Source organism: Saccopteryx bilineata, chromosome 5 (genome assembly GCF_036850765.1).
Source record: "Saccopteryx bilineata isolate mSacBil1 chromosome 5, mSacBil1_pri_phased_curated, whole genome shotgun sequence".
NCBI classification, from domain to species: domain Eukaryota; kingdom Metazoa; phylum Chordata; class Mammalia; order Chiroptera; family Emballonuridae; genus Saccopteryx; species Saccopteryx bilineata.
Window position 1 is genome coordinate 166,308,573 of NC_089494.1, and position 18,853 is coordinate 166,327,425.

Sequence of the window (18,853 nt, forward strand, 5' to 3'; positions counted from 1 at the left end):
AAAGAATATCTGAAGTGAATAAAACATAGCTTATATACTGATAAGTTTGTAGTCAAAAATATTACTGTAAACCCCCCTTTTATCAGCACTCACTCTATCCACCTTTAGAATAACACATACTTTCTCTTTAGAATCGTGTATATTACTCTTTTAATGATATAAGATAGTAAGGATAAGAAGTATGACCACTGGAACAGATCTGTGTATACTCATCATCCAAATGAAGAATCGGGCGTGGCTAGTTCTGGGCTCTTACTGATCCCGCCCTCTGCCTGTCGCTTCCCACCCTTTGCTCCTGGCCAAGACAACGCCCCGCTGAACTTTGGGTTTTCATCCCCTTATCCCAAAATACATGAACATAATCAGACATGCATGGTTGGGCTTGCATGTGTTTCATAAAAACAGTTTCACACTGTGCATACTCTCAGAAGCTTTTGTCTTCACTCAACACTGTGTTCCTAAGATCAACCCTTGCTCACAGCTGTGTGTCTTGTCCATTTTGCTGGTATGCAATGCTCCTTGTGTGGATGTACCATAGTTTATGGACCAGTCCCAGTCAATGTACTCAGGTTATCTCCAGTTTGACAGCATGACCATTGCTGTGTCCCCTGTGAACATGTGCAAAAGAGTCCTCAGACAGCAGCTCTCCAACTGGACAGCAGATGACCTGTGGGAACTTGTCTGCAATGTAGATTCTTGCGTCCTATCAAAAGATGCTGGGCCAGCAGCAATGAGGTCAGACCCAGGAACCTTCATTTTAACAGGCTTGCAAGGTCTCGAGACACCACACTTTAATAAGCCATGTTCTAACTGTACCTTTAGTATTCACAGGAGCAGGAAGCACACACATGTCCAGACTTACAAACAGCACTTTCCAAATTTGCTGTATTATTTTATATCCAAACCAATATTACATATAAATGTTCCAACAGACTATATCAGCAATTTTCAACTTTTTTTTCCTCATGGCACACACATAATTACTAAGGGAAAAGAGGTCAGTGTCCTTCTTTTCCCTTAGTAACTGCATGCTTTAAAAGTTCTTGGTGTGCACACTGGCTGAAAATCACTTGTCTATATGCTTGACAGAACTTCTCCCAATCTAATAGTTCTCAGATTTTGGCCTTAATTTTCATTTTCTTAATTTCTATATTTATTTATTGATTATTCAGTTTTCTCTTTTGTGACATACCTACTCATATCAGTCCTATTTTCCTAGAGACATGTACGATTTTGTTTTACTACCCTGAATATTAATCTTTTGTGGATTATATATGTTGCAACTATAATTTGTGGTTTATTATTTCACCCTAAGGTGTCCAATATATTTTAATTTTAATATGCTGGAACACATCAATCTTTTCTAGTATGTTACTTCAGTTTTAGATAGCTGTTTAATAAACTCAAAGTCAGGCCTGACCTGTGGTGGTGCAGTGGATAAAGCGTCGACCTGGAAATGCTGAGGTTGCCAGTTCGAAACCCTGGGCTTGCCTGGTCAAGGCACATATGGGAGTTGATGCTTCCAGCTCCTCCCCTCCTTCTCTCTCTCTGTTTCTCCTCTCTTTCTCTCTCTCTCTCTCTGTCTCTCCCTCTCCTCTTTAAAATGAATAAATAAATTTAAAAAAATAAAAATAAATAAACTCAAAGTCACAAAAATAGTTTTTAAAAATATTAATATTTTTTTCTTCAACAGATGTGGAATTTTCTTTTGGTGTGAGGTAGGCAATCCAAGTTCTTTTTTATTTTTTTCTCCCAGATGGATAACCAGTAGCACTAGAACCATTACTTAAATAGGCCACTTTCTTCTAATGATCTGTGATTATATGAATGGAAATATTTCAAGTTACACATTTGCAAGAATCAACTTGGTTCTCTGTCCCACTGGTTAATTCTTCCATTCCCAGAGCCAATACCACACTTTATGGAACACAGCCCTGCCGGGCCTAAGGTAAATCTACAGTGTGTCCGTAAAGTCATGGTGCACTTTTGACCAGTCACATCAACACAACACAAGACAATAAAAATGTGAAATCTGCACCAAATAAAAGGAAAACCCTCCCAGTTTCTATAGGATGATGTGGCAGCATGTGCGCATGTGCAGATGATGACATAACACCGTGTATACAGCAGAGCAGCCCACGGCCATGCCAGTCGAGAGGTGGACGGTACAGAGGAAAGTCCAGTGTGTTCTGTGGCTCGCTTAATTTGAATCCGTGACCAAAGTGCAATGTGAATATCGGCGCGTTTATAATGAAGCGCCACCACATAGGAATAACATTACTCGGTGGGATAAGCAGTTGAAGAAAACTGGCAGTTTGGTGGAGAAACCCCGTTCTGGTAGGCCATCAGTCAGTGACGGGTCTGTAGAGGTTATATGGGATAGCTACCTAAGGAGCCCTAAAAAGTCTGTGCATGAGCCCCATCGAACTGCACTGAATAGATATGAAACTGGGAGAGTTTTCCTTTTATTTGGTGCAGATTTCACATTTCTATCGTGTTTTGTTGCTTTCCTGTGACCGGTCAAAAGTGCATATGACGCCCTGGCCGGTTGGCTCAGTGGTAGAGCGTCAGCCTGGCGTGCAGGAGTCCCGGGTTCGATTCCCAGCCAGGGCACACAGGCGAAGCGACCATCTGCTTCTCCACACCTCCCCCTCTCCTTCCTCTCTGTCTCTCTCTTCCCCTCCCGCAGCCGAGGCTCCACTGGAGCAAAAGTTTGCCCAGGCGCTGAGGATGGCTCTGTGGCTTCTGCCTCAGGCACTAGAATGGCTCTGATTGTGGCAGAGCGCCCGTCCCAGATGGCGTGCCGGGTGGATCCCGGTCGGGTGCATGCGGGAGTCTGTCTGACTGCCTCCCTGTTTCCAACTTCAGAAAAATACCAAAAAAAAAAAAAAAAAAGTGCACATGACTTTACAGACACACTGTATATTCCCACGGCCTTTCCCTTTGACAGCTAGCTGTTCCCCACCAGGTACCTTATGTTTTTGCAACTAGCCTAAAATGGGAACTTTTCAGATATTGGGTAATGCATTTCAATAGTTCTAAAATTAAAAAAACTACAAGAGATGCACTAAAAAAAGTCACTTCTGCCCAGTTCTTATTTATATTTTGCAACCGCTTTGCATTAGCCACTTTTAATCTTTTTTATCTTTCCAAGGTGTTTCTCTTCTTTCTGGTTACCCTCGAAATTTTACTATAAATATATTTGATAACTTAAAGGACTAAAATGACTCATTTTACTCCCCTGGCCAAACAAAAATAGAAATTTAAACCACTAACCCCAAGCATGCACAGATTAGAGAACTTTGACCTGCAGCTCAACTCAGAACCAAAGTTATCAGTGGCCCCTCCCCGCCCTGCCGACACACACACCCAAAGGACCAGGACATAACCAAAACTTGAACACCAGAACCCTTTTACAAGGCAAGAGGGTCTTTGTCCAGGAAGAGCCGGAGCCAATGCCCCTTAACATAAATGGACAATTTCTAGGGTCTTCCACTTAAAATTGCCCCACCAGCACTTCCACATAAGTGTTTCCCCTAAACTCTTAAAAATCTTAGTCCAATGAGCAGGGTACATTTGAGAAGCACTATTAGGTCTGCCATCTCCTCGACTGGTGCCTTCTCAATCAAGAAACTTCCTCACTTCAACATAAACCACTAACTCCAGTCAGACACTATTTTATATGGCTCTCTGCTGGCAAGAGAGAATATAAAAGGGGTTGTCTATTTTGAAACCATTCCTTCACGATTTGTTCTCCTTAGGGTATCTCAAGAAGCTCTGTCAGCAAACACATACTGGTGAAAACTTGATCCCCACGTTATCTACACTCAACACATTCTTGAAAGGCAGATGCTGAGCACACAGTTCGAGTTATTTTCTCTTAGTCCATCTGCATTATTTTCACTCATACAAAGCTATTGGAGACTGACTTTCTCAGTTCTAGTTCCAAAATTTTCAGATGAGGATCTTGAAGGTCCAGTTGGGTTGGATGGAGCAAAAAATACCGTATTTCCCCATGTATAAGATGCACCTTAATTTTGGGGCCTGAAAATGAAAAAAAAAATTAGTTACTAAACTCAAGTTTTAGTCATCATAAAATTCATACAACTCCTCTTCACTGTGAAAACTCCCATCCATTAGCTTGTACTCATCTGTGTCTGATGACAGTCTTCAACAATGAGCGCAAAAACCAGCATGAAAAAGTAGTAAATGCAAGTAAAAATATCTACAACCACTGTATAAGACGCACCCAGTTTTAAGACCCCAAATTTGATGGGAAAAGGTGCATCTTATACATGGGGAAATATGGTAACCACTAACTCAGAACCCACTTGAGGGGCAGGCATGGCACCCAGAGTGTGTGTGTCATGGTGGTGACAAAATGCCCAGCAGTCAGGAAGTAAACAAATTTAGCTATGGTAACTTAAACCCAAATGTTTCTAATTAGTGATTAACATTTCCTACCACATCCAATTGCCATTTTTGGTGTTTTTTTTTAATCCTTCTCATACATTCTTGGTTGTGCTTGAAACATCCTTTAGGTGCCAAGGAGTGTCTGAGGTCAAAGCTGTGCACTCCCAGTGACGGCAATTTCTATACTACCTGAGTTGTAGAATAAACGGGCCCAAATTCCAGCAGAACTGCCTGGTCTCCTTTCAAGTCAAACCTTAAGACCATGCTCTTCCTCCACCATGCTGCCACCAGCACACCCTACGATGACATGATCCATCTGCATGACTCCTCGTGACCCCTCCGGGCGTCCCAAGTCGGTGAGCGCCTATGGGGGCAACCTGCTCTCCTCAAGGCTGCCGCATGACTCAGGGCCCCACCCTCACCCGCCTCACCCAATGTCCTCCCCCACTCTGAACACCACCACACTTTGTGTGGCATTCCCTTGCTCCTCTTGTATGCCTTCAATTCCTGACACCCCTGCCAACCTTTCAGCTTGGATTAAACCTCATCTCTTTAGAGATGCCTCCTGGACCTAACTAAGGTAGCTCCCCTGTTGCTCTCAACCCTAGGCCACAAATCAAATGGACATCACTTGTCAATCATAGACAAGAGTTCCAAAGATGTTTCTTTTTTTTTTCTTTTTTTTTTTTGTATTTTTCCGAAGCCGGAAATGGGGAGGCAGTCAGACAGACTCCCGCATGCACCCGACCGGGATCCACCCGGCATGCCCACCAGGGGGCGATGCTCTGCCCATCTGGGGCCTTGCTCTGCCACAAGCAGAGCCATTCTAGCGCCTGAGGCAGAAGCCACAGAGCCATCCTCAGTGCCCGGGCAAACTTTGCTCCAGTGAAGCCCCAGCTGTGGGAGGGGAAGAGAGAGACAGAGAGGAAGGAGGGGGGGGGGGTGGAGAAGCAGATGGTCGCTTCTCCTGTGTGCCCTGGCCGGGAATCGAACACAGGACTCCCGCATGCCAGGCCGACGCTCCACCACTGAGCCAACCGGCCAGGGCCCAAAGATGTTTCTTCTATTGTTAACCAGAAGCTGCTTAACGATGTTTAATTAGAATTTTTAAATTACACACTTTTATCTTATTTCATTTTTAGCTTCTTCTCTCCAAAATATGGACTATCTAGTTGCATATAATAACTGAGGTGTTACCAATTTTTGAAGTAATTTAACTTCTAATTTCTTAAAGGAAAACAAAATCTATGGACAGTGAGGAGACACTAGAACAGGGGTCCCCAAACTATAGCCCGCGGGCCACATGTGGCCCCCTGAGGCCATTTATCCGGCCCCTGCCGCACTTCCAGAAGGGGCACCTCTTTCATTGGTGGTCAGTGAGAGGAGCATAGTTCCCACTGAAATACTGGTCAGTTTGTTGATTTAAATTGACTTGTTCTTTATTTTAAATATTGTATTTGTTCCCGTCTTGTTTTTTTACTTTAAAATAAGATATGTGCAGTGTGCATAGGGACTTATTCATAGTTTTTTTTATAGTCCAGCCCTCCAACGGTCTGAGGGACAGTGAACTGGCCCCCTGTGTAAAAAGTTTGGGGACTCCTGCACTAGAAAGTGGCATGTTGATGATATTACAGCAATACTAGTCTTGCCTTCCTTGATTCTTTATAATAGGTAAACTTGAAATGTAACTATGAAATTTCAACAATCACCACATTTCTGAAGAGTAAGGTAGAGAGTTAAGTAAGTAGTGAATTTCAGTCCTTTGGGGACTGAATGTACCCCCAATGCCTGTGCAATGAGGGCAGAGCCTCCCATCTCAATAAAGGGCCACTGGCAGGCAGTGGACCCCGCAGTGTTACCACCTCCTGCAGTTCCTGCAACCAGCACATTTGACTCACGTGGGTAAGGACAGGAGGGAGAGCAGGCAGCAACTGCAGATCGTGGTTTGCACTTTCCCACAGAACATGTGGTCAACTTTCTACAAGTGCAATTTTTAAAACTTTCAAACAAGCTAGCCTATGATAAGAACCAGACAAGCATCTTATGAGACTTTGAGGAACTTTGAAAAAATGCTTGAGCCTGACCTGTGGTGGCGCAGTGGATAAAGCGTCAACCTGGAAACACTGAGGTTGCCGGTTCAAAACCCTGGCTTGCCTGTTCAAGGCACATATGGGAGTTGATGCTTTCTGCTCCTCCCCCTTCTCTCTCTCTCTTTCTCAAGGAGGAAGGGAGGGAGGGAGGGAGGGAGGGAGGGAGGGAGGGAGGGAGGGAGGGAGGAAGGAAGGAAGGAAGGAAGGAAGGAAGGAAGGAAGGAAGGAAGGAAGGAAGGAAGGAAGGAAAATGCTTGAATTATATCAACTTGTTTACTCCCTTCAGAAATTTTTGGGCTGGGGATGCAGGAATGGAGAAGCATAATTATGTAGCACTTAGTAGTAGCCTAACAGGTATAACACAATTGATCTTTCTGGTCAAAATAAAAAAATTTTGAAGTGGGCAATACTACAGTTAGAAACTTGTTCAATTCCTACATCATTGTGGTGTTCTGTAATTATCAAACAAGTTGCACCAACACAAAACAAAAAAGATAATACTAACAAAAAAAGAGACTCCTAACAAAACTTTTATAATGGCAATTATGGACTTTTTAATGAATTTCATATTGCAATGAAGACACTGAACACTTGAAAACAATTACATTAATACAATAAAAACACTTGCTTTTCTACACACCACTTACAAATGCATACTTTCTCCAAAAGAAACATGTTTTTCACAGATTTAAGCAACAAATAATTTTACATAGGATTCTTCAGATTGCAAAATATGTACAGAATCTTTGACTCTATAGAAATGGATGTGCAGTGTTGAAAAAAGTGTTGCTTTGTCCAACAATGTATCTCATATGAAATTCTCTATTAAGACACATTTTTCAGTAACCAGGCATTCTCCTTCCATTATTAAGTGAAATTCTGGACATGTCAGCATATAGATCAAAACAACTCCCATTTCAAAATACTATTTCAGATGAGATCATTGTGGCTAATCAAATGACAATTTTAGCCACACACATACATGCATGCAAATTTGCACACACGCACATTCAGGCTCACACACACTATCCCCAATCTCCTTCATGACCCCTGAAATCACCAGCACTATGACCAGAGCAGCTGGAGGTATCCCATCAGAACATGCAGCAGCTAGCAGGAGCATGCCCTGCTCCTGGGAACCCGCTCCAGCACCATGAAGCCTTGCGCCCTCAAGGAGAGGAGTGAGGCTAGCCCCTCCACTTGGTAAGGTGAGCAGCTGCCAGCCATGAAGGGTGCTGGTCTACACACAATTAAGTGGACATCACAAATATATATTTAAAAGCTTCAAATTTTTTAATCTGGCAGAGATTTGGTTCTTTAGTTTGATTTAGCTATCTGTATACATTTTTCAATGTTCCTAATGGTGATTCTAAGACACCCAGATGTTCAAATTAAAACACAAGAGAAACACAAGAGTATGGTTATGCAGCTTATTAAGAACTCATCCTGCTCATGCCTTTGGGGCTGTGGTGCAGCACAGAGGGCACGGCCATCAGACTGTAAGACCACTCAGGAGAGCAGGGCCGGAACCTGACACTCAGGCCCACAGTGACAAGCAGATTTTGTTCTCAAACAGTGCGCTCAGGGCAAATGTTACACTCTAAAAATACAACCCATTACTGAGCTTTAAAAATAGTCACTCTAAAACATTTGTCCCTTAGTTAGCAACCTCAACTCTATACTGTAATTAATGGATTTTCCTGGTCCCTCTTCCCTTCCAAACTCTAAATCATTTCAGAATCACCAATGAGTCAGGGCTGAAGTTTCGAAGATTAGCTACAGCAGGACCTGAGCCTTGGGCCCTCCACCCAAGGGTAACCTGCATAGTCACACTGCATTGCACCAAACGGCAATGCAGCCTGTGTTGCTACAAAACAGGAGACACAAGGAATGGGGTCACCCATGGTCATTTTCAACATTACCCTCTTGTACCTCTCCAAAGGGCCAGTCTCCAAGTGGACAAAGGATTAAAAATATAAGGAGCAGGCAAACACAGTCCAGAGGCCCGCGGCCCAGGGCGGGGAGCCATGGACTCGCAGGGGCTGAAGTACTCACAGGGTCTACAGACTACTCAGCAGGCTGTGCAAAAGACTGAAAGGCGCTTCCATCAATGCCAGGAAATCTGGTACATCCCTTCTAACCTGGGGACTCAGTCTCGGTAAAGAAGTACACCACCCAAGGACTGACTTCCACATGGATGAGTCCACACACCGTGATCCTGACCACTCCCACTGCTGCCAAGGTAGAAGGTATACCTGCCTGGGTCCACCACAGCTGTTGAAGCCTGCAGTCCCAGCAGAAACACCCTCGTGGACAGCAGAGACTGACCCCGCCAACCCTTACTTTGATTAATTAATATTGTCAGGAGAGGTATTTCCATCATGTGTCACTCGCCAGTAAAGGAATGAAGAGGTACAGTAGTGACCCAGTCTTCAGGTTTTACCAGACCTGTGGTATATTAATGGAAGGTAAAACTCAAGATACACTTCAAGAATTTGAGGCTATAAAAAATAAACCAGGCCCTGGCCGGTTGGCTCAGTGGTGGAGCGTCGGCCTGGCATGCAGGAGTCCCACGTTCGAGTCCCAGCCAGGGCACACAGGAGAAGCGCCCATCTGCTTCTCCACCCCTCCCCCTCTCCTTCCTCTCTCTCTCTCTTCCCCTCCCGCAGCCGAGGCTCCATTGGAGCAAAGATGGCCCGGGCGCTGAGGATGATTCCATGGCCTCTGCCTCAGGTGCTAGAATGGCTCTAGTGGCAACGGGGCAGCGCCCCAGATGGGCAGAGCATCACCCCCTGGTGGGCGTGCCGGGTGGATCCCGGTCGGGCACATGCAGGAGTCTGACTGCCTCCCCGTTTCCAGCTTCAGAAAAATACAAAAAATAAAAAATAAAAAAATAAACCAGACATTTCACTGTTCTCTGCTTGCACTGATACATGCCCATAAAATGAGCCCTAATCAGATAAAGAAGCTATTCTGGAATCGGATGCCAAAGTGAAGGAGCTGCGTAAAGCAGCAGAACAGAAAGCTTTGTACCACGCAGGCTTATTCTTATGGCACATTGGCTATCACGCTAAGGCGAGAGAGTACACTGACAGAATGATCAAAATGTCAAATGGTAGTAAGGTGGGACAGGTTTTGAGAGCATGGCTTGATATTATAATACAAGAGGAAAAGAATCTTATACAAAAAAAGCACTGAGATCTTTTGAAGAGGGATTAGAAAATGGAAATGATATTTTTGCTTTGCTGGGTAAGGCACAATGCCTTGAGATGCGCCAGAATTATTTAGGTGCTCTGGAGACAGTAAACCAGATAATTGTGACCTTGCCAAGTTTCCTTCCTGCTTTTGTACAGAAAATGAAACTACAACTAGCCTTGCAAGATTGGGACCAGACGACTGAGACTGCACAGAGGTTAATGCTTCAAGATGAACCGAATGTGGAAGCACTAGGAATGCTGGTTCTTCACTATTTGTTCCGGGAAGGGGACACAGAGAAGGCTGCAGCCACTCTGGAAAACTTAGCAAATGCACTGGATGCCATGGAATCACAGAATGCTCAACTTTTTTTGTAAGATCACAAGAGCTTTCAGCAGAACTTGTGGACGTAATCAACTCATCCTTCAGAAAATTCAAACTTTACTAGAAAGAGCTTTCAGTTTAACTCCTCAGCAATCAGAATATGCTACAGAACTTGGATACCAAATGCTTTTACAAGAAAAAGTTAAAGATGCAAAAAAGTGGTATAATATTGCCTTAAATCTTGAAGAAACTAACATCACTACTTTGATTGGATTTATCCAATATCACTTAATAGAAGGGCAGCTGCAGGGTGCAGGTCATCAGCTAGAATCCCTTAGTGAAGTTCAGCAGTCTTTTGGAAAATATGCGGAACTAACCTATTTACATGCAGTTCTTGCTATGAAGAAAAATAAACAAGAAGAAATTATTAACTTGTTAAATGATGTCCTGGACATTCATTTTTAACAATTACAAGATTTACCTGTTGGCATAGAGCATTTTGAAAAGTTAAGTCCTGATTTCTTGCTAGAAATTATTATAGAATATCTGAATTTCTGTTCAATGCAGCCTGCAAGTCCTGGGAAACCTCTTTCTCCATTTCTCAGACATCGTACCACAGTCCTGGAGACTACAGTAAGAACTGCACTAGGTCTCTCGCAAGCTCTCTTCCTAAGAGCAACAGTGAAATATTTGTCAGGTAATACTGAAGCAGTTTAAAATATCCTGCAACATTGCCTAGAGCATAATTCTTCTTATGCAGATGCTTATCTCCTGATGGCTCAGGGTTGTCTCCGGAAAAATTTAAATTGTGTTCTCCGTCTCCTGAACTTTGAGCTATCATTTTAAGCTAAGAGAAAATCCTGTGTATCATTTGATAAAACCTCAGTCACAAAAGAAAATGGGAGAAACAGAAACAATTAAAACTCTGCACATGGCAATGAGTTTATCAGGAATGAGAAAAACTGGAACTTCCTCGAAATCAAAATTCAAAACACTGAAGCCAATGCAAGCCATCGTTTATCAATCTTTCTTGAGTTGGCTGAAGTTCACCGCTTAAATGGAGAACAGCATGAGGCAGCAGAAGTGTTACAAGATGCCATCCATGAATTTTCTTGGACATTTAAAGAATTGCATGTTACTATTGCTAATGCAGACCTCGATCTATCTCCAAGGAGCTACTGAGCAGGCTCGAAACATGCTTCGGAATGTTACATCCGAACAGCCTTATTTCATAGAGGCCAAAGAGAAAATGGCAGATATATACCTGAATCATAGAAAAGAGAAAATGTTATATATCACTTGTTATAGAGAAGTTGCTGAAACAATGCCCAGTACGTGTTCTCATCTTCTCCTTGGAGATGCATTTATGAATATTCAAGAGCCCGAAGAAGCTATAGTAGCATATGAGCAAGCATTAAATCAAAACCCAAAAGATGAAACACTGGCAAGCAAAACTGGGAAAGCACTTGTGAAAACTCAGAACTATTCAAAGGCAATCATTTACTATGAAGCCGCACTGAAAAGTGGACAAATTACCTTTGCTATGACCTGGCTGAGCTTTTATAAAAAATGCAATGCTATGACAAAGCAGAAAAAGTTCTCAACATGTGCTGGCTCATGAACCTGTAAGTGAACTGTCACCTCTAATGGAAGACGGACGTTCTCAAGTTCTTCTAGCAGAAGTTCATAGTAAAATGGAAAGACCTGGTGATCCAGTCACTTCATTACAACAGGCTCGAGAATTACAAGCTCGGGTACAAAAACGTGTTCAGATGGAACAACCAGATGCAGTTCCTGCACAGAAACAGCAGCTGAAATTTGTACAGAGATGGCAAAACATTCTGTTGCTCAGAGAGACTATGAAAAAGCAATTAAGTTTTATAGAGAAGTGCTTGTTCATTGTGAAACAGATAATATTGGAGCTGGCACGACTGTACCTGGCACGTGATGACGACACCTTCCTGCGTCACTGTACTCTACTTCTCCAGACTGACCAGGACAATGAAGCTGCCACCACGATGGCAGCAGATATCATGTTCAGGAAGAATATGAACAAGCAGCGTTTCATTTACAACAGCTTTTAGAACACAAACCAGATAATTATATGACATTATCTCATTTAAGTGATTTCCTAAGAAGATGTGGAAAACTTGAGGATGTTCCAAGATTTTTCTTATTGGCTAAGAAACATAACTTCAGAGCAAAACTGGAGCCAGGATATCAACATGTATCTTTGGTATACGGGAGAACCAAATGATGCCCTTCGACATTTTAATAAAGCTCGGAAAGACAGTGAATGGGGCCAAGATGCCCTTTATAATATGACAGAAATCTGTTTGAATCCAGATAATGAAACTGTTGGAGGTGAAGTATTTGAATATCAGGATGGAGACGTAGGTAATTCAACTGAGAAGCAAGAGTCTGTGCAATCAGCATGAGAACTGCAAAAAATTCCTTAGAGAACTAAAACCTCAGACTGTTGAGGGTCATGTGCAGCTTCGCATACTGGGAAACTATTGCCTCATGTCTACCAAACAGAAATCGAATGTTGAGCAAGCATTGAACACCTTCACCAAAATAGCAACCTCTGAGAAGGATCATATTCCAGCACTTCTGGGGATGGCAACAGCTTATATGATCTTGAAACAGACTCCAAGAGCCAGAAACCAGCTGAAGCGGATTGCAAAAATGAACTGGAACCCTATTGATGCTGAAGCCTTTGAGAGGAGTTGGCTGCTACTTGCTGATATTTATATTCAATCAGCCAAATATGACACGGCAGAAGAACTGCTAAAACGGTTCAGATGGAACATAATAGGTCTTGCTGCAAAGCTTATAAATATATGGACTACATTATGGAAAAAGAACAAGCATATACAGATACTGCCTTAAACTATGAGATGGCATGGATACATGGCAGTCAGGAAAATCCAGCAGTGGGGTACAAACTGGCATTTAATTACCTAAAAGCAAAAGGATATGTGAATGCAATTGACATGTCACCAGGCTCTACAAGCACATCTAGATTATCCAAAACTCAAGAAGGATATACTTGATAGGGCTCTCGCAGCTGTAAGACCTTGGAAATAATTTTAACTTAGTTTTCTGGTAAAGCGGGAAATGAATCTGAGTTCTTCCAGTTCCATAGGTTTGAACTAATCCTTTGTAATACAAGCATACTTTTCTCCAGCAGAGGCCGCTGTTGTATATAAACTGAAATGCTGTAGCAAATGGTTGTTTTCAAAACGAGAGCTGGTTTCCTTGACTCCTGATTAGATGCAGATTTGGTGTCTCTGTGGTCAAGATTATAACCCATTTATGTTAAGAATATTTTGTTGAAATCTAGGTAATTAAGTATCCTATATCTTTCCTAAGGAATATGAGTTCTTTATTTCAGAAAATATATTTAAAATGCAACTGTTCTCTGTTAAAATTTTTGTAACATAATTTATTGTTACAGAGATCTGAACAATTTTTTTTGTAAATAACAGGGACAAGAAAATGTATATTTTAATAAATATTTTAGATATGTATAGTTTGTATCCTCTTAAAACTCAAAAGACATGGTTTTACAAAATTAGGGTAAACTTTTAATATAGTCTGAAATGTTAATGTGTAGTATTGCAGAAAATGTGACTTTCCTGTAAATAAATCTTTTTGGAATAAAAAAAAGTATATATATATATATATATATATATAAGGAGCAGTACAATGAGATGTCTCTATCAAAACTGTAACTCAACAATAACACAAACTCACAGACATCAGAAACAGTAACTGCTAAGAAGGCAAGAGTGACGGGCCCACTCTGGCAGTGGGAGGGTTGGCACTGAGAGGTGTCCCAGCAGCTGAGACAGAAGCATCTTGTCACCTGTGCACGATGGCTGCGGCTGCCACCCTGGAAGCTAAAGGATGTGCCCTTCATCTTCAGGATATATTTGCTGATTGTCTTTCTTGCCTTCTGAACTGAATTTTGTCAGTATTCCAGCTAACAGCTGAAGTGCTTGGTTAGCTAGGCACAGTGAGACACCAAGTTTTCCAAACATTTATTTTTGAGGTAGTGCTCATTTATTTGCATTGTTGGCTCTCAAATACCACCAAGGAAGTGAACCCATGCAGAAATATGCAAACCAAAGGTGTAAAAAATAAATAAGGTTTTGTCTTCAGGTAGCACAGCCTTCTTAAAAAGGTCAAGTCACATTCAATGGATAAGTCATTTGAAACTTCTAAAAACTGTTTATAACCATAGCTATAAACTAAAGTGCTTTAAATTTTCCTTACAATCTGAAATTGGTGATTAGAATCATTTTATTTTAGAATTTGCTAATGAGACCTCAGGATATTAAAATGATTTTCTATAAAAAAGAAGAGAAATGTTTTCTTTTCAAAAGAAACTCTATGAATGTTGCAAACCCAACATTCGACCCTACTTTTTTAACTTCTAAGATCCAGGTAAATTTCACAGACCAGTAACAGAGTAAGAGCTGAAGCTGAATTACACGACAGTACACGCTACAGCTTCACACAGAAGTAAACACATTTCCCAACTCTGCCATTCCTCCACCAATGCAAATGCAGCTCTGCAGTCTCCCCAGGACAAGGCAGATAAGTAGGGTTATTCCAGAAATGCCACAGACCTATGCTCACAGTACGTACACAGGTTCACATTGAATTCATACAAGTGTGATGCCCTCCTGTCATCTGTCAAATGCCACGTGCTACAGGGAGGGGCTCATTCCCACTGACCAGAGGATGCCAGCACAGACATGACAGAAAAAAACATAACCACAGTCTGTACACTTCATGCAAGCTGGGTACAGTGTGAAAAGGACACATACAAACCACCCTTCTCAGGGTCCAGCTCTCACAAAAATGGCTAATCAGTATGAGAAAAGCCTGCTCCAGTCACAGGTCCATGGCAAACTACGAAACGAAGGAATGCCAGCGCCTTATTTTTCTTGTAATAACGCAGGGATGTTGATGTTCCAGCCTATGGCCTGCCTGTCGAACCCACAGGTGAACAGATTGCATGTGGGGTGGTCCTCGCTCCACGCCGAGCAGCACACCATTCTTCTGTGGCCCTAGTACCAATCACACAAACCAGAATTAGTGCATCATTCCTCAAGCATAAGAGGTATAAAACCTCACCCAAGTTAACAACTACACCACTGAAAGTAACTGAATTGAGAGGGAAAAAATTAACACACAAGATCCAAAGTGAGCCAAAAATACTGTGTACGGCAATGGGCTTCCAGGGATGAGTGCTGATGGAAAAGCCAGGATGAAAGACTGAGGTCAGGCGTAACATGAATTTAGTGAGAAGCACGCCAAAAGCACTTACGATTCTTCAAGAAATGAGTAAGATTACAGTCAGAAAGGGGAAAGAAAATCAATTTGAAATGTTTTAATGACTAAATGAGGCTAGGTAAATTTGGGAATAAATTCAATGAGACTCAATCAAATATCATTTTAACAAATAACTTGGTTCAGGTTAAAGCAACTATAGAAAAACATTTGCTGCCTTAAAATAAAAAAAGGGAAAATAAGTGGTCTTTCAAGTATATTCCTGCTAGCTTTAGGAATTCCAGTTCAATACCAGAATGTTGGAATAAATTACTGCAAAGCTTATGCAAAGGTGATAGTGTGACGTCTGGTGTACACATGCGAGACACAAGCAATGCCTTACAATAGTCATACACCACTCTAGGACATGGCTGCTACTATATCATACAATAAGTACAAGAGGCAGGATTGGGAACAGCTAACAGAAGTTTAATCCTTTGAGTAGTCAGTTTTTTTCATGCTTGCTGACCCCCAGGAGTGAGTATTTTTCAAAAAATAAAGTAAGTTCCAGTTACAGTTTTATTAACTTAAAATCATGTTTGATAACCAATTTATGCCAACAAGAACATACACTTGCCTTTTTTTAACATTGCCTTACACATTTTTTAAATAAATCGATCATACTCTGGGTGGTCAGGAGGCACAAGGAAATACATGAACGTTCGTTCGTACAGCTCAAAGGGTTAAGGAAGTAAAAGAAACCCTTAAAAGAATGGCACAAAAGTTCCCTGTAGAAAGCATTCGCATATGAATACTGCCAGCTACATTTTAGGAGACAGGCCACAAAATGAAAGCACAGCAGGAAAGGAGAAAAGGGTTAGGAAAGCAATCTTCTACACTTTTGTTAGGATCCTGAGAAGAGAGAATGAAAAAGCACTCATTAGTTGGTAGTAAAAATCAAGCCTCAGGAAAGAACTAAAGCTGATAAACTCAAGGCATTCACTGGACAATGAAATCAGGTTCTACTGACTGGGTGAGGGAAAAGACCTGGCAGCATGTACGAATGTGAGTCTAATCCAGGAGCAAGGTCCAGACTGAGCTGGAAGCCCACACTACATGAGTCACCCTTTCATCTCACATACGATTAAGTGGCTGTATGAGGGGGCTCATTTAGGCACAAAGACTGAAGGGGGGAATGTAGGCTGGCTGTTATTAACTCCACCTACATCCATTTCCCCCAGGGAAGGAGCTAGTACGTCACTCACTCTGGAACTCTCCCTCAAACTTGGAATCACCCAGGGAATGAATCTGAACAGAGGTTTCTGGGCACCCCTTGGAGATCAAGTCAGCAGGTCTGAGCTAGTACCGCAGCCCAGGTGACTGTGACAGGTGGTGCAAGCACCTCAGTATTGGACCCAATGCCCTTACACTGCATGCACCATTTGAGCTGAATGCAAGCAGTCCTAGGCTCCCAAAAAAAGTCACATCTACAATGAAGTCTGTCCTGGCAAACGCCATGGAAAGGAATTTCCTGGCTGAGGTTGGAGGGTCCTTTCTTAAGGAGCTTCTACAATCCACAGCCACCACTCCTGCTTGACCACACAAATACATATCCTTTAATATTTCCAATTTGTGTAAGTGCAAATGCAAATATCTAAAACTGTGCTTTCCAGTACGGCAGCCACTAACCCATGTGCAAATGAGCTCCAGAATGTGGCTGGTTACACTGAGGAAGTGAAGGCTGGATTTCACTTAAGTTAAACTTTAAAACTATCAATAATACTCTATTCAGGCATTGGGAAACATTTTCCATGATAAATTTTAGGAATTCTAAATACAGATCAAGTACTTCCAATTAAAATCTAGCACCCAAAGATTTAGTAGGAAGGTAAAGAGTATAAATTCGCTAATATTTTTAAATTGATGGCATGTTCAAATAGTATTATTCTGGGGGCTATTAGGAAACTGAAAACACATGTGCAGCTCACAGTGTTTCCATCAGCTGCTGATGACCTACAAAGCCTGAGACTCAGAACGCGTGTCACCAGCACAGTTACCTGACGACTGCTGCGAGGGAGCCGCGCCAGCCGCACGCCGGACATATCAAACAATCTTACTTGTCGATTGTCATGGGGGAGGGCAATGATTTTTTGGCCAACACATACATTGATTCTGCAAGTAAGAGACAAAATAGGTTTCGTATAAAACAGTGACAGCACCAGTGTCTGAGTTTACAGATTACAATGCATTAGGGCAGTGGTCCCCAACCTTTTTTGGGTCACGGACCAGTTTAATATCAGAAAATATTTTCACGGACCGGCCTTTAAGGTGGGACAGATAAATGTATCACGTGACAGAGACAAGCATCAAGAGTGAGTCTTAGGCGGATGTAACAGAGGAAATCTGGTCATTTTTTAAAAATAAAACATCGTTCAGACTTCAATATAAATAAAACGGAAATAATGTAAGTTGGGGGTTGGGGACCACTGCAGTAGGGTATTCTATGCTATTTACTCCATGGCAAACACAACAGTGAATGCAAGCATTACACATTGACAGCTTTAGGATGCAGAGACCAGGTCACTTATATGTAACCCACATGTACAGCATGGTCACTGAAACAGAAGTGCTATGACATTAGGCCATGCCATAACTGCCTCATGCTGATTCTCAAGGCCCACTACACTAATCTGATTCTATACTTAGTGTTTGTCACATAGACAAGACACTGCACTACAATCAACCTTTTCAAGTCAAGCAAACATCTAAGCAAAGAGAAGCTTCCTTTACCTGTTGATGGCAGAGTCCGTACGAATGGTCGCAATGGGGGACCTCATGTTCTTTAAATCCCAAACCTTCACGGTGCGGTCATCACTGCCTGAAACAACGTTATCTCCCACAGTGAACACAGCAGAGGTCACAGTGCTACAAGTAAAGGACATAGAGTCAGAACCTCATCTAGAATACAGGATGGTGACTGTAGTTCATATTGTACTATGTATCTGAAACCTGCTGGAAGATTGGATCTTAAGCACTCTCACCACAGACACAGAAAAAGGTAACCATGCCAGGTGATGAATATGCTAATTAGCTTGACTGATCACTTCAGTGGATATGTATATTGATACATTATATACCTTAAATATACTCAATTTTTATTAGTCAATTATACCTCAATAAGGAAAATATTTTAAAGAAAGGGTAGAGGAAATAATCTCACCATTCCTGACAACTATGGCCCTGACAGCCCCCCAGAATAAATGAGCCATATTTTTTTCAGAGGTATAAAAATTAAATACAAATAAATAACACATTATACATGTACAACCATATTATTTCTCACAATTTCAAACTACATTTCACTTAAGAGTCTAAAACAAGAGATAAACTTCTCAAGTTCAAAAAAACCAGGTCCAAACCAGATTTAGACCTAAAACTGCTCCATCATGTTAAATCCGTACTGAGCTCCTGCGAGGTGGGTCTCAACCCAGCAGTGCCAGCATCCGGGCGACCACTGCCCTGTACACCTAGGCTGAGCACTCCCTGCC

The 18,853-nt window shown here is 42.0% G+C and overlaps 1 protein-coding gene and 1 pseudogene across 6 annotated transcripts in view; one reads left to right on the top strand and one right to left on the bottom strand.

The window, feature by feature from the left end:
* Positions 1-3,533: 3,533 nt before the first annotated feature.
* WDR37 (WD repeat domain 37) overlaps positions 3,534-18,853 on the bottom strand; it is a 90,011-nt gene continuing 74,691 nt past the window's right edge. For 4 of the 6 annotated variants that reach the window (XM_066233283.1, XM_066233285.1, XM_066233282.1 and 1 more), the window contains exons 12-14: positions 18,096-18,230; positions 17,363-17,477; positions 7,809-15,103 (exon numbers count right to left, since the gene is read on the bottom strand). In XM_066233283.1, the coding sequence (XP_066089380.1) occupies positions 14,972-15,103; positions 17,363-17,477; positions 18,096-18,230 (382 nt within the window). In that variant the 3' untranslated portion in view covers positions 7,809-14,971. Of the gene's footprint in view, positions 4,045-7,808; positions 15,104-17,362; positions 17,478-18,095; positions 18,231-18,853 lie in introns of those variants that run through there. The other 2 variants (XM_066233286.1, XM_066233287.1) reach the window with 2 other exon arrangements.
* On the top strand, positions 9,277-13,112 carry LOC136306757 (tetratricopeptide repeat protein 21B pseudogene; annotated as a pseudogene).